The sequence below is a fragment of the Calypte anna genome, chromosome 1 (assembly GCF_003957555.1).
Source record: "Calypte anna isolate BGI_N300 chromosome 1, bCalAnn1_v1.p, whole genome shotgun sequence".
Taxonomy (NCBI): Eukaryota; Metazoa; Chordata; class Aves; order Apodiformes; family Trochilidae; genus Calypte; species Calypte anna.
Window position 1 is genome coordinate 62,440,460 of NC_044244.1, and position 16,303 is coordinate 62,456,762.

A 16,303-nucleotide genomic window follows, 5' to 3' on the forward strand; every position below is an offset into this window, starting at 1 on the left:
TAATTTTTAGAGAGCTCTTGAAGAAAAAAGTTTAGGCCGAATTTCTTATCTGCTTAGAAAGGATAGAAACAAAAGTATCTGTACTGGTTCTATCTAGGTGGAACAAAGGAGCTGTTCATTGAGTATTATTGCCAGATATTTGCCAGACAACCTTGGCAGTGTTGTTTCCATTTTCTTACTCCTTCACAAGGGGTATCAGCACAGACTTTACACTGGTAGTTAATCTGATGTCTTTGGGTTGCTAATGGACGTACATACTCTGCAAGGCAAATAGGCCGCTGTTCACAGCGGTGCTGTGTACTAATTACTAATAGTACTAATAACTAAACGTGTACTAATTGGAGTCTTCAGGAGATATTGACACATTTTTACATGTCTCCTGTTGTGGAAGGGCTACCCTTTGATGTCTTAAGAACTAAGAAGGATGTATGAGGGGAAATTCCTAAATGTATTATCTTCTTTTCATTGGTTGATGTGCTTATTGGTGTCTACTTGATACACCTATGAAGCCATCAATCCCATCACGCCCTGTATGACATATTAATATATGTCCTGTTAATATATGTCCTGTTAATATACATGGCTGCAACCATCAGGTTTCCCTGAAAAGATGTGTCAGAAGTCATGCACAGTGGTAGTTTATTCTTCCTTCATAACAGTTTTGCCACATATTTATAACAAGGGATGTGTTAAGTCCTGCAAGTAGCTTGTGATGGGCTATATGTGGCTGTTGGCAATACCTTCAGCAACAGATCAAAACCCAGTGTCCCTTTAAGTTAAACTGTGGTCTTGTAGCTGGGAAAAGGGAGTGGTTGGTTCAGCTTTGGGGCTAAGCAGGTATTGTGCTGAGGTTTTCATTGAAATATCCATGTAATAGAATGGCAGCATAGTTCATCATAAAGAATGAACCAATCATTTTATTTGATAGACAAAAATTAGGCAGTTATTCCCTGAACTATGAGTCTAGACTGGGGACAGATGGCTGACTACATGGTTTTCTTTGAAAGCAAAAAGCAGCCTCTATCTACAAAAATAGGAGTTTCTTCAGGAGTCAGTTCTACATTCAATGTTTTCATGTTATGGTGTTCTGGAACAGGGAAAGAGCCAAAAGTAGCTTTGCACTTTGTCACAAAACTTGTGTTTTATAGTAAATTACAGTTTCCTTTTTTTTTTTTTTTTCTTAAATAATTGAGGCCATTCAAAAATGGTGGATTTTTAATACAACCAAATGCAAAGCCAAATTAAGGAGTTAGGGATGTAGTGCTTTACAAATAAAGAGTGGTTTTATATGTAAAGCTTTCACTGAAATGGGTCATTCATTCATAAGAACACTCATTTACAATGAACTAAAGGAAAGAGGCTATGGTAGAAAAAGCTATTATTTCTTTTCATCTTCAGTGTTTGTTGAAATGGCAACCCTACAAAGTCCTGTTTGTGAACTGTACTACAGTTATCTAGTACGGCCTTATGACAAGACCTGATCCCTGTTTGTGGCTGTTTTGGCTGAAACAGTGCTCACTTTATTCTAGGAATTAACACTAAATTTCTGTGAGCACCCGTTATTGTGTCTCCACTTAGGGTAGATGTCTGTCAGAGCAGGCACACTGGGCTATAGCATACAGACTGACTTAGCTTCAGATTGTCAGACATGCTAATGTGATTGCCAGAGAAGGTATCAAGGAGCTTAGTAAGAAAGGATGGATGTACCATTGTCACGGTTTAACACTGACCCGGCAATTAAACCGAATAACAGACGCTCTCTTTAATCTCTCTCTCCCCTCGATGAAGAAAGGAGAGAGAATAAGGGAGAGAGACTTATGAGTTGGAAACTAAACTACACAACTTTAATGAAACAGTAATGGTAAATAGGGAAAAATTACTAAATATATACAAATATACAGGAAAATGGAAACCACATTCCTCCCCCCTTCCCCCCAATAACTCTCACGTCACCACCGAGGCTGTAGGGCAGCCCTGGGAAAGTCCAGGCTGGACTCCTGGAGTCGGCAGCAGTCGGGAACCGGAGGCAGGAACACACAGATAGGGGCTGGCACGGATCAGGACCACAGGCAGACGAACGGACAGGATCCTTCTAGGATGCCGGGTGAAGGAAGGGAAGCAGGAAAAGATCTGGAAAAATCTGGCTCGGCCCTCGTGATGCCTCAAATTTATACTGAGTGTGACGTATATGGGATGGAATACTCTGTTTGGTCAATTCTGGCATCTATCTTGTCCGTTCCTCCCTAAAGGAGGGCTCAGGTGGGGCCTCTGTGTCCTCCTGGACGGTAAAATATTTTCCTCAGAGCTGAGGAAAGCAGTGTCCTTGGCCCTGCATACCAGTCTCTAGCAGTAACTATAAACATCAAGTGTTATCAGTCCTAGAAGCACATACACTGTCTGAGAAACTTGCTGTTAATTTCAGCAAATGCAACTACTTACAAGGGACTTAGCTAAAAGCAAAAGTACAGAAACAGAAAACCACCTTTATCCTGGCCCAAACCAGGACATTCCACCCCTTATTCCATACCATTTGCGTCATGCTCCAATCATTACTAACTCTTATCCCTAAACATATCTATACACAAATTACTACTATCTCTCTGTGCTAAAAATCACTAAGTAATTCAGTCTACAATTGCAGATGTTCATCTATTGTAGCAGATTCTCAAAAGAAGGACCAGTCTTCACAGTTCATGTCCATGGTCCACAAGTTGCAGGTTGCAGATGGTAATTTCAAGGAAGTTACTGGATGCCAGCCGATGAACCTAGTTCTGGTTTCATCACCACAAAATCATCCTGAAAAACACTCATAGAACATTGTTAGTTTATGCAACAGTTCACATAACAGTAGTTATGGTGGGATACAAGTTCATGACTCCCAAAGAGTCTATGCATTACTGATTAAGCTAGACAAGCAGAAATTAGGAATTCTCACCTAGTGTTAGATTCCCTTGTGGTACACATTGTACTTCTCCATCTTTCATCATCACCCACCAAGTGTGTCCAGGCCTCCCCATACCTATATTTTGACCATCTCCCTTCATACCATAGAGGTTTCAACCTTTTAGCTTGCTTAATTGCAGCACATATGTCACAGTCGTGGATAACCTGCATAATAGAGTCCAAAGATAAATCCACCCCTCGGTCACGAGCCCATCGATATGTTCCATCCCTGCCTTGATGACCTGAAGCATTGTGGGCCCATTTGGCCAAAAACAGTTCACCTTTATGGTCCCAGTCCAGATCTATTTGGAACACTTGAGCAGCCTCATCTGCTCGTTGGTTGTTTCGATGTTCCTCGGTAGCTCGATATGAAGGTACGTGGGCATCTACGTGACGCACTTTTACATCAAGTTTCTCTAACCTAGTAGCAATGTCTTTCCAAAGTTCAGCAGCCCAGATAGGTTTATTTCTACGTTGCCAGTTGTTTTGCTTCCACTGCTTTAACCAACCCCATAAGGCATTTGCTACCATCCATGAGTCAGTATAGAGATAAAGTCTCGGCCACTTTTCTTGTTCAGCAATGTCCAAAGCCAATTGGATAGCTTTTACCTCTGCAAATTGACTTGATTCACCATCTCCTTCATCTGTTTTTGCAACTAGTCGTGTAGGATTCCATACGGCAGCTTTCCACCTTCGATGGCCTCCTACCAGACGACAGGATCCATCAGTGAAAAGAGCATATTGTTTCTCGTTCTCTGGGAGCTGGTCGTATGGTGGGGCTTCTTCAGCCCGTTTTACCACTTTTCCTGGTGGCATTCCAAAGTGTTTGCCCTCTGGCCAATGTGTTATTGCTTCTACAATTCCTGGACGATTAAGTCTTCCTATCCTAGCTCTCTGTGAGATTAAAGCAATCCATTTACTCCAGGTAGCATCGGTAGCATGATGGGAAGATTCTCTACCTGTGTACATAAAACCCAGTACAGGTAATCGTGGTACTAGGAGGAGCTGTGCTTCAGTACCAATCACTTCTGAAGCAGCTCTGACTCCTTCGTATGCGGCCAGTATCTCTTTCTCAGTGGCTGTGTAGTTGGCTTCGGAGCCTTTGTAGTTTCGACCCCAAAATCCTAGAGGTCGGCCTCGAGTCTCTCCTGGAGCTTTCTGCCAGAGGCTCCATGTAGGACCATCACCTCCATCTCCGGTGTAAAGAATATTTTTGATGTCTGGCCCTGTTCGAATTGGTCCAAGGGCCATTGCCTGTACAATCTCCTGTTTAATATTCTCAAAAGCAGCTTGTTGTTCTGAGCCCCATTTAAAGTCTTTCTTCTTCTGGGTAACCTCATAGAGAGGTTTCACAATCTGATTATAAAGAGGAATATGCATTCTCCAGAAACCAACAGTTCCTAAAAAGGACTGTGTTTCCTTTTTGGTAGTTGGTGGGGCCATAGCAGTTATTTTGTTAATCACGTCCATTGGGATGTGGCGACGTCCATCTTGCCACTTAACTCCCAGAAACTGTATCTCTTGTGCAGGTCCCTTGACCTTGCTTCTTTTAATAGCAAAACCAGCCTCTAGAAGGATTTCAATTATCTTCTTGCCTTTCTCATAGACTTCCTTTGCTGTGTCACCCCACACAATAATGTCATCGATGTATTGTAGATGTTCTGGAGCTCCACCCTTTTCCAAGGTGTCATGGATCAGTCCATGGCAGATGGTAGGACTGTGTTTCCACCCCTGAGGCAGTCGATTCCAAGTGTACTGGACACCTCTCCAGGTGAAGGCAAATTGTGCTCTGCATTCTGGTGCTATAGGAATAGCAAAAAACGCATTAGCAATGTCAATAGTAGCATACCACTTGGCTGCCTTTGACTCCAGCTCATACTGAAGTTCTAGTATGTCCGGCACAGCAGCACTTAGTGGTGGTGTAACCTCATTCAGGGCACGATAGTCCACTGTCAGCCTCCACTCTCCATTTGGCTTTTTCACTGGCCATACAGGACTGTTGAAGGGTGAATGAGTCTTGCTGATTACTCCTTGGCTCTCTAATTGCCGGATCAGCTTGTGAATGGGGACCACAGCATCTCTGTTGACACGATATTGTCTACGATGCACTACTGAAGTAGCAGTTGGCAGACGCTGGTTTGTAGTCCTCAGCAATCCCACTACAAAGGATTTATCTGAAAGGCCAAACAAAGTATGCAGCCATTCTGCATTCTCAGTCTTAATAGCTGCAGTACCAAAGGACCAGCGGTACCCTTTCGGGTCCTCGAAATCACCTCCCTTGAGGTAGTCTATGCCAAGGATGCACGGAGCATCTGGACCAGTTACTATTGGGTGTTTATGCCACTTTATTCCAGTGAGGCTCACATCAGCCTTCACAATAGTCAGTTCTTTAGATCCCCCCGTCACTCCAGAAATAGTGACGGAGTCTGTGCCTTTCTGATTCGATGGCATTAGGGTGCACTGTGCACCAGTGTCCACCAAGGCTTTATACTTTTGTGGCTCTAATGTGCCAGGCCATCGAATCCACACAATCCAATAGATTCGGTTGTCCCTCTCCTCCACCTGGCTGGAGGCAGGGCACCTCTAAGCTTGAGCACATACAGCATTGGCAGTAGGTGCATTACTGGAGCTTGCATCCCCAGTACTCACACCTGATGTGCAGGGATCTTGAGTCACCAGCATATTTGGATTGGGTAGCTCCACACTGGAGACTTGAGCAGCCATCTTTTTAGAAGGACCTCCTTTTGCCTTCGGCTTACTCATCAACTTAATCACTCGGTCCTGTAGGTCAGCAGTAGGTTTCTTGTCCCACTTTGTCATGTCCTCTCCACACTCACACAGGAGTGCCCATAGAATTCCTCTTGGGATATTCTGTTTCCCTCGATTCTGTCTCATAGGAGGGCGTCTCCTCTTAATGGTGGCAATGGGGCGTCCTCCGTCTGTCTGAGGAAAAAGGGGTGAATGCAGTTTCTCAGATGCTCTCTTGATAGCTGAGACCCAGGCCCGATGAGGGGCTGTGACAGCCTCTTCACACTCTCGTGCAGTTTTAATCACATCACCCACAGTTGTATCCACTTCTGCAGGAACCCATAGCAGTACTGATAGAGTATGGTTAAAAGGTGATGGTGCAGCATGCACAAACCTTTGCAACATAGGTTTAGGACATGGTACTTGATAAGGGTCTTCAATGCCATCATCATTATAGATCACTTCTCGTACAGCCAATTCTTCCAGATACCTGATAGCTTTTCCAAGTGTGGCTGCTTTGACCTGTGGGCAATCTATTGCCTCTTTATAGGGATATCTCTCCCTGACAGCTGACAAGAGTCGTTTCCACAGGCTAGTAGTTCCAGCCTTTTCCCCAAATGCCCGATCAATAGCTGCATCTTTGGCTACAGGGCCCAACTGCCTAGCTTCCTTCTGAGTTAATGTTATGGTAGCAGCCCCATCATTCCAGCATCGAAATAACCAAGAGAGGAGTGGTTCACCTGTAAAACGGCTATAGTCTTTTCTCAGAGTACGCAAGTCTCTCATGGAATAGGGCTGAGCAGATTCTGAGTCTGAGTCCTCATCTGACTCTGCACTAGCTGCTCTACGAGGAGAGGCAGTATCCTCTATTTCCTCTATCACCTGGTCATCTTGTTCAGACTTGGAAGGGTTAAGGCTCGCTTCTGATTTCCATTGTTTTCCTTTTCTCTTAGTTACAGGGTTAACAAGTAACTGTGTGGGCTGAGGGGGAGAGGCTGAGGCATCTGCAGCAGTGCCAGCAGCAGGGCTTGTTTTCTGAGCAGCAGCAGTGTCTGTGGGAGTAGACACAGCAACTGGAGCTGTAGCAGAAACACTGGCAATGCTTGCCGACCTTATCTGAGTTGTGCCCTTGCGTGAGGGGGGGCGAGAAGCGGCTGCAGAGGCAGGAGTGGGGGTGCTCTCTTTACGAGGCGAGCTCGTTCCCCTAGTTGTAGTTGTCTTATTCCTCACCAATATATAGTAGCACATGAACACCTGAACACCAAAAATCAGGAGGCACAAACCTATAACAATCATAATGCCATTTAGACAAGAATCCACTGAACTCAGCCCAAGGGTGGTATGTTTCCTCAAAAGAACTCTGAAAACATAATTACGAACAAAGTTCTTAATCCTTCTATGAAACATCACTGCACCATACACCATGATATACATCAATATTGAGGACCATATTGCAACGATGGTCCTTAAGCGTCTCTTACGATAGGAAAGCCACATATTAGCACTCATTCCAGCTGCAAAAATACACATCACATTCCCTAAATTCCAAAGGTACGGCATGATTGGTTTAATTTCCAACCCTGTGAAATTTCCAAAGGAAAAAGTCTGATTCCAGCTCAGGAAAGCCATTCTTTCACTGGAGTTGGAATTCAAACTGTTCAGACAATTTAGTCAAAATTTAAACTGGACTCGAGCCAATTAGCTCGTGCCCCACGTTGGGCGCCAATAAATCTGTCACGGTTTAACACTGACCCGGCAATTAAACCGAATAACAGACGCTCTCTTTAATCTCTCTCTCCCCTCGATGAAGAAAGGAGAGAGAATAAGGGAGAGAGACTTATGAGTTGGAAACTAAACTACACAACTTTAATGAAACAGTAATGGTAAATAGGGAAAAATTACTAAATATATACAAATATACAGGAAAATGGAAACCACATTCCTCCCCCCTTCCCCCCAATAACTCTCACGTCACCACCGAGGCTGTAGGGCAGCCCTGGGAAAGTCCAGGCTGGACTCCTGGAGTCGGCAGCAGTCGGGAACCGGAGGCAGGAACACACAGATAGGGGCTGGCACGGATCAGGACCACAGGCAGACGAACGGACAGGATCCTTCTAGGATGCCGGGTGAAGGAAGGGAAGCAGGAAAAGATCTGGAAAAATCTGGCTCGGCCCTCGTGATGCCTCAAATTTATACTGAGTGTGACGTATATGGGATGGAATACTCTGTTTGGTCAATTCTGGCATCTATCTTGTCCGTTCCTCCCTAAAGGAGGGCTCAGGTGGGGCCTCTGTGTCCTCCTGGACGGTAAAATATTTTCCTCAGAGCTGAGGAAAGCAGTGTCCTTGGCCCTGCATACCAGTCTCTAGCAGTAACTATAAACATCAAGTGTTATCAGTCCTAGAAGCACATACACTGTCTGAGAAACTTGCTGTTAATTTCAGCAAATGCAACTACTTACAAGGGACTTAGCTAAAAGCAAAAGTACAGAAACAGAAAACCACCTTTATCCTGGCCCAAACCAGGACAACCATGTAGACTGCTGAACAGTGCCCAGTGGAGAGGAAGGTTGTTTGCCTTATCTGAGGAGAGTTTAATTAATTGTGACAAGTTTTGCTAAAAGTTCTTTTTCTATGCTTGTGTTAAAATTCTTACCCTTTTCTGCTGCAGGCTCAGAGGAGAATTTAGAAATCTTAATTGGAGCAATTAGAGTTGTCTCAAAGAACACTTTTGTCCTGTTCCAGTATTTTGTAACTTAAATAACACACACTTCTAGGGAGAATTTTTGGTTTGCTGTAATAGATAGATATTAGATTAGAACTCTAACTACAGTCATATTAGGAGACATCTGATGAGTTTAAAAAGTTGTGTCTGCCTTTCCTGTTGCTGCTTCATTCTTTTCACCTTTCAAAAGAGGACAGTAGTGAGATGTGATTTAATTGAAGGTAGTTTAAATAGTTATGCCTTTGTTAGAATCATGTGCTTGGTCTAGAAGTAGGTTTAAAACTTTTGTTTTAAAGCTTTTCTAGATCAAAATTTGAGAAAATTGTGCTATTGCACCTTGAACGTGCATGAATTATTTTTTTATAGATGCTTTCCTTAAATAAGAGGGAAGAAAGGAAAAAATTAGGAACTAGTAACATATGTAAATACATTTCTAAATTATTAAGATTTGAATTTTTAATTTCCTAGCTTTTGAATTCACACTACTGTAGTCAAATTTCAACGCAATGGCTTGGTACTTAAAAGTAATAGGATGGTTCAACTTAATCTCTCTCATATCTCTTTATCTTGCTTTTACTCATGCTGAAGCTTTGAGAGATTATGCTTTTGTTTCTTGTTGATTGGAATACTGAAATGAACTGCAAGCTGTGCTTTAATTTTCATTTTAGATAATGCCTATGTAAACAAACTTAAGTGTTCTACTATAGGAGGTTTTGGTTTGATTTAGAAAGCATCTGAAGGTATTCATAAAATTGCTAAACACAGAGATGACTTTCTTTAGCTGTGGGTAACAGCTTCAAAGTAACTAGCACCCTCCATTATTGACATGTGTGCTATTTTAAGCACATCTTTCAGAGTTATGTTCTTCATTAATACATCAATTTATTTTTCAATGAATTATGTTTATTGTCTTTGCAAATGAGGGAAATGAAAAATGAAAAAATATTGAAATAATTTTTGAAGAAACTACCATGATTATTGGTTCCACACTTACATAACTATATCTTTCTAGTAGTAAAACTCTAACGTGAATGGGATAAATTATACAGGGCTCTTATTATACATTCTTTCTTCAGTTCAACGTGTTTCTGAAATAGAAGTTAAAATTACTGGTATCAAGCACTGAAAATACTCACAAAAAAGTAACCAATTTTACTACTACCCAGTCACCTTCTTGTACCATTTGGTAAAGAAGTTTTTAGAAACAAGTCATGCAGGTTGAAGGGCTCTCCCAGATGCAGCCTCCTGTGCTCAGGTTGGCAGTTTGTAGTGATGGGGATTCTACAGCCTCTCTGGGTACCTGGTGAAGTGTTTGGCTGCTCTCCTGGTAAAATCTGTATTAACAAGTCACAATTTTTTGTGCTTCAACTTTTACCTGTTGCTTATCATCCCTCTACTGCACACTTCTGGACAAATTTTTCTCAGGCATCTCTACAGCTTCCCATTAGGTAATTCTAGAGAACATTAAGGTTCTCCTCAAGCCCTCTTCTCATCTCAGCTGAACAAACCCAGTTCTCTCATCCTGCCCACTTGCACTATGTGTTCCAGCCCCAGCCATATGGCTGTCCTGTGGACTCTTTTCATCTTTTAATGTCTTCCTTGTACTGGGAAGCCTGAAATATGTCACAGTACTCCATCAGTGCTCTCACAAGAAGTGCATAGAGAGAAATAACTGCTTCCATTCTCCTGGCTGGATACTCTTGCCAATACTGCCCAAGATGCAGTTGACTTTTTATTTTTTTTTTTTTTTTTTTTTTTAATTTTACAGCAAGGGCACACTGCTTACTCCCAATTCATGTCTTCCCCAAATTTCAGATGATCTGCAGACTTGCTGAGAGTGCCCTGTATCTCATCGTTTAGAGCACTAGTGAGGGCACTGGACACTATCAATCACAGTTTTAGCCTCTGAGGATTGCCAGTAGTAAGCAGCTACCAATTGGACTTCATACTGCTGATCACTAGGCTTTGAACCTGACAGCCCAGCTCCTTTTCTATCCACCTTGTTAACTACTTAGCCAGTGGGTATCTCACCAGTTTGGCTGCAGGGATGTTTGGAGGCCGTGTTGAAGGCCTTAAGTCAAGAAATACCACATCCAGTGCTCATTACTCACCTGCACTGCTTGTTAACTTCATTGTAGATGAAAATCAGGTTAGCCAGGTAAAATTTGTCCTTCTGCACAATTATAGAGCTATTTCATCTTGTACATCTATTATAAAACTTATAAAATTATCAGTGATAGTTAATACTGAATTGATGGATGCGATGCTCATGAAATTTTCCTTTGGTTGTAATACTGGTTGTAATATTCTCTAATTTACAATCATTTTGGCATTTCTTGGTCCAGGGAAAAAAACCATGGAATTTGTAACTCTTTATGGTGGATTAAAATAACTTTATCACAGCTATTTTTTACATATTCAGTGTTTTCAGCACATTTAATCAGCTTGTCTGTGTTATTATGCTAACCAGAAAATTACAGTATTGTTTCTCATAGGAATACTGTGCTACTTTGCAGACCTACTTGGCAGATATAACATGATGCACACCTTTAGCTGATACTTTTTTTTTAAGTAAATTTTTTTAAGGAGTTATTCTTAATTAAAAATTGATAGTGTTGATGTACCAACTCCAGCTCCAACTAAAGCTCTTCTTGTTTATATCAAAGAATTGTTGAAACTCTTCTAGCTTGTAATAATGGGGCATAAAACATAAAACTTGGAACAGAAATGGGATAATAGACCATGCTTTGATATTCTTGTCAATGCTGATGACCTCATGGACAGAAGTTCCTACTGGCTAAACTGAAAAGGAAATATGATGTGTATTTTTAATAGTAATAATAATTAACACTGAAAAGCATGCGCATTGCACAGAACTTGGGAACAAGTAGCTTTTTTTCACTTATTGTTACCATATTTAAAATAAGAGAGTCATTGAAAAATAAAAATATTAAAAACATAAAACCTGTATATAACAGCCACCCCTTGTTACAATAGTTTAAGTTGCATCCAAAAGTAAGAAGATGCTGAAATTGTTATGAAACACTGACAGTTACATGTGAAAGTTCTTTTTCTGTGAAAGTAGAACAAAGGAATAACGCTTTATTACTTTATCAGAATGGATAGCAAGGAATGAAGGATTAGTTTTGACTTTTTCTGTGTGGCCCTATGCCTTTAGTTATTGTGCAAAGTCCTGTTTTGAAGGTTAAGATATTAATTTGTGTTCATTGTCATCTGTGGTGTGTGTCCACAATAGAATCTGAATACATCAGAGATATGATATATTAGTACTTCTCCATTCTGCCACTGAAAGATAAGCATATAATCTCTATTTCAAAATGAGGAGGAATATCTATGCACCACCTTCCTTCAGCAGCCAGACTTAAATCTGTGTTCTAGGGAGCCCGAGTCTGCCTGTAGCCCTGCTTTCAGGCTCTTACAAATCACAGGCATGTTGCCAAAATTAAATCCTTCCTATGCAGCTGGGAGGTGGGAGGTGTTGTTGTTCAGCAGGTTATGTCATCCAAATCACAGTGGAATGACTTAAGATGATAGAAGTAGGGCATTTCCACTTCAGACGGTGGAGATACAGGCATTTCTAATGAAAAAGCTTAAAAGAATTTTCTATTTGGGAAAACATTGTGCAATGTAAAAAGCAGACACTGTTGTGTCAGCATCCTTTTAGTGATGTTCTATTCTTTTATTGCATATTCCATCTGTTCCGTTTCCATAGTAGTTGATTTTATGTTCTCAGGTCAGAGACTGTATCTCTGCACAAGTGGAAATTAGCTAGTATTTAATTGCACTACTAAAATAAAAATAATACATTGTTTAAAATAGACTTTTGGAATATTATTTTTAACCTTTTTTTTTCTCAGTTTCTAACAGTTCATAAGAATTTGTTTTAATTTCTTTTCCATTATCAAGCTGTTTCATTTTATTCTACAATAAAATTTCTTGGATGATTGTACAACTGATGTGACAGGTGTAGCTCAAGATACAGCTTCCTGCATTTAGCAAAACTCATGCAATTCAGAATAGGATACTTCTCACTCTTTGATCTTTCTTTGTCTTCTTAAGTTTAAAGAACAATCTTCTGAATTGTTTCCCTTTTTCCCTGTAGTGATTTTTGAAGTTAGAAAAAGCTTTTTGTTTAATTCTAAAATCTGGGGGATTCAAACTTTCTTTTCTTCCCGTCCATCCCATATAACTTTTTTCTTTTTTTTTCCATGGACATGAATTTGAGCATACTGCCAAGGTGTGACTAGTATGTTTTCAGCTGTGGACTGTTCTTACTGGTTTTCTCTCAAAGGAGTTAAATTATATCCTTCGAGTTGCGTAGTTAATATGCATGTTCTTAGTAGGTGTTCTCACAGAGATTACAGAATAATTTGGTATTACAGCAATGTAGGATGTGTGCTATAGTGAGCATTCTTAAAAACCACCTCACTTAGCATGCCACACGTCATTTTCCAAAAAGAGCAGTGTGTGTCTTAACCTCCCAGTTCCCAGAAGGAAGGGGCTGTGGGTTGCAGGGCATGTATGAGCCTCTCCAGAGGGACGGTCAGAAATCATGTTTCTTTCTTACTCAGGTGTTTGTGTGCTTTGTAGAAGCAGTGCTTTTCCCTTTAGCCAAACAGATGCAGGCTTATGGTTCCAGAGCAGTAAAGTATCTGAATGTCACTCCAGCATTTTGCTGCTTGATGAATGTATGAGTGGAGTCCCCAGTGTCCACCCTGCAAATTTCAGATATGGAGATGTTTCGGGAGGAAGCCATCCCTATCACCTGAGTTTTATAAAAGCATCCTTTGAACATTTTTGAAGACGTCAGTCTAGCTACAGAGTCGTACAAACTAAGATATTGAAAAGGTTTCTGTAACAAAATTGTGCCAGTGGCAGGACAGAAACTCAGTCTATCTAGAGCTCACGAGGATGGAGAGCCACCTAATATTATGGTGCAATTCTTGAATCAACCAGTTAGATCTGTCTGAGATGGAACAGGGAAAAATATACCACAGCTACCTTAAGGAAGGCAGCTGAGATCATTTCCTGTGGAGGAAGAACAAGGACATTGAAGAAGAGGCATGTTTTTCACAACAGGTGCTGGTAAAAGCACTGAGAAACAGATGGAGGGTGTTGGATCTGTCCTCCTGCCCATGTACTTTTAGCTTCTAGAGGAAGGTGCTATCCAGTCATGTACTTTCAGCTATGCTCAGTGCCCAGTGAAGAAATATTTTCATCATGCATGGTAAGAGTTCCTACTCTGCATTTAAAAAGTTGGAAAAAGAGAGTTATCAGCATAGGTGCATCCTATAGCTTCTTATAGACGGAAACCACTGCATTATTGTTTTCAGTAAGCATCTGGTCAAATAAATGATGTGTGTATCTTCCATAGCGAACTAGTAATGATTTAGATAGATGAAAGGGCATTTTAATAGACTGAGCTGTCAGTTCAGCAGTGTATTTTGAGTAAGTGGGTAGTCAAAGATGCAGTTTCCATCGTGCCTTTGTAACTGAGGCTGTGATTCTACTGAATGAACTTTTGCCTATTGTTTCTTTGATATGAGATGTGATAAAATAAAATGTAAGACCCAGTAACATCAGAAAGCAGCACTGAATTAGGAAATGTAGTAAAAGAGATGTTTCTAATAATTTTGTTTGTATTTGGCAAGTGGGACAGATTCTCATTAGGTTAACTCTTGCTTTCCTTTCTGCTGGTATAGGAGATGCATCGTCGATTTGAAAATGCTCCTGACACAGCCAAGACAAAGGCTCTCCAAACTGTTATTGAGATGAAGGTAAATGATTGCATATATGCAGCAGTAGAGTTTGTTCTCAGGAAAATATGTTTCCGTATGAAAGGTCACTCTACCAAATGCCATATACTACTGTCAGTTTTCTAATTTAAAATAAATATATTTATTTTATCTCATTTTGTTATCTATTATATATTTGTTATTATTGATAAGTGAAGAGGCAAAGCTGCTTCATGACACAATAGAAATCTGCCTTCTGTCTGGCTGCAGAAGCATATGCAGATTTCTTAACCAAGAGTCCACAATAATAGGAATGATGGATTAGAAGGCTTTTATGATGATGTGGTTAACACAGCTTTATGCAACTGTATTTCATGTTGCATTGTTTGTTAAGTACATCAGGCAGTGTTTGGACAAATAATGTTAAAAAATTGGAAACTGAATTTTCCTTCCCTCCGTCCTTCCCTTCTTTTTTATCTGTTCCTTTTTCCTCTATTTTCCTTTTTTTTTCCCCTTTCAACTCTTTCCATTCCATCTCATTGTTTTCCATTGTCATTTCCCTTCTTTCTTCTCTGAAGCCATTCATTTACTGTCTTTCTTTCATTAGTCATCTTTTTGGTCCATTGTAATAAAAACTAATAAACCACCTTGTAACAATAAGCCATCTTTACCATCAAAAGACAAACACTGGTGTGTCTGGGAAGTGATGTGAGCACCAAAGCTAAATACTGTTGTAAATTGCAAAATACCATTTCACCTTACAACCTCACGAAGTTTTTGTTGCAAAAGTCCACTTTACCAATTTTAATGTAAGCATCAGACATTAAGTTTCTCACAAGGTCTGCATAATCTCCTTTAGAAAAATCTGATCTCATACATTAAAACCTATATGTGAAAGTTTTTCATGCTATTTTTGAGCTGTGCTTTGACACACACAAAACATAGAACTTCTTGGTGAAAGAATGGAGGATAGTTTCAAATTCAACCTGTATTTCAGGAAAGACAAATATTTTGCAGAAATGAAATAAAAGATAAGTAATCTACTTCATGAGTTTACAATTCATAAATGTCTGTGTTCACAAGCATGCATGAAGCTGTGTATGCTGTATCACTCTTCTCTTGCTGTTCTAAGCACTTAAGACTTCTAAAGAAAAAATCAACCTAGTACATTAAAAACCTGATTTCTCTGTAAAACTAAGATGGATAATGGTAGATTGACTTTCTTATTTTTCCAGATGTGTGTTTTTTAATCATGGAAAGGTCTTTTAAGTTCCGTATATGAGCCAGAACACATGAATGATCCTCTATTGCTTTATCCACTCAAAACTAGGTTGTTTCCTCAATACTAGATTGTTCTATCTTTTCCTTGCTTATGGTGCTTTTTATGTTCTCAAATGTGACCTCCCTTCTATTACTAGTAGCATAAAACTTTTTTTTTTCCACATTTTGCTGTTCATTCAATTAGAATTAAGTTTCTCTTTTTTATTCTGGCTTTGTGTTACAAGGGAACCTTTTTTCATGTTCCTGTGTTTATTCACCATATACTGTGTCCCAGCCCCTAGCCATGTTTCTATGAGTACTCATTTCTTACTCTCCCTAAAAGGTATAAAAAATTGAAAAATGTATATTTGAGCACTCAGCCAAATGCTGAGTGAGCACATAGCCAGGTGCTATGTAAAGAGGTGTAGGCTGATTTCTGTAGGAACTTCAGGACTATATTTCAAGGGCATGTACATCTCCAAAAAAAGATTTCCTTTTTTTTTTTCTTTTTTTTTTTTTTCCTTAAGTGGTATGTTAACAAATCATCTAACTGTGTATCTTTTCCTGTCTCTTCTAATAATTTTCAGGATTCAAAAATTTCTTCCATGGAGCGAGGCCTCCGGGATTTGGAAGAGGAGATTCAGATGTTGAAGTCAAATGGAGCTCTGAGTACAGAGGAACGTGAAGAGGAAATGAAGCAAATGGAGGTGTACCGGAGTCATTCCAAATTCATGAAAAATAAGGTATTGAGAAAACAAATGACGATAGTAAGACAAACTGAACTTAGCAAACAGATGAGAGCAATTTTCATACTTCAGTGGGGAGTTGTGCTCTGGATTCCCATTCAAGTGCTGGGAAACAGAATGTATTTG

The 16,303-nt window shown here is 40.2% G+C and overlaps 1 protein-coding gene across 1 annotated transcript in view; it reads left to right on the forward strand.

Annotated features, from left to right (window-relative positions):
* The window catches only part of ERC1 (ELKS/RAB6-interacting/CAST family member 1), a 277,653-nt gene that overhangs the window by 62,801 nt on the left and 198,549 nt on the right, over window positions 1-16,303 (forward strand). The window contains 2 exon segments of the mRNA XM_030447002.1: window positions 14,139-14,213; window positions 16,019-16,174. Of these exon segments, the coding sequence (XP_030302862.1) occupies window positions 14,139-14,213; window positions 16,019-16,174 (231 nt within the window).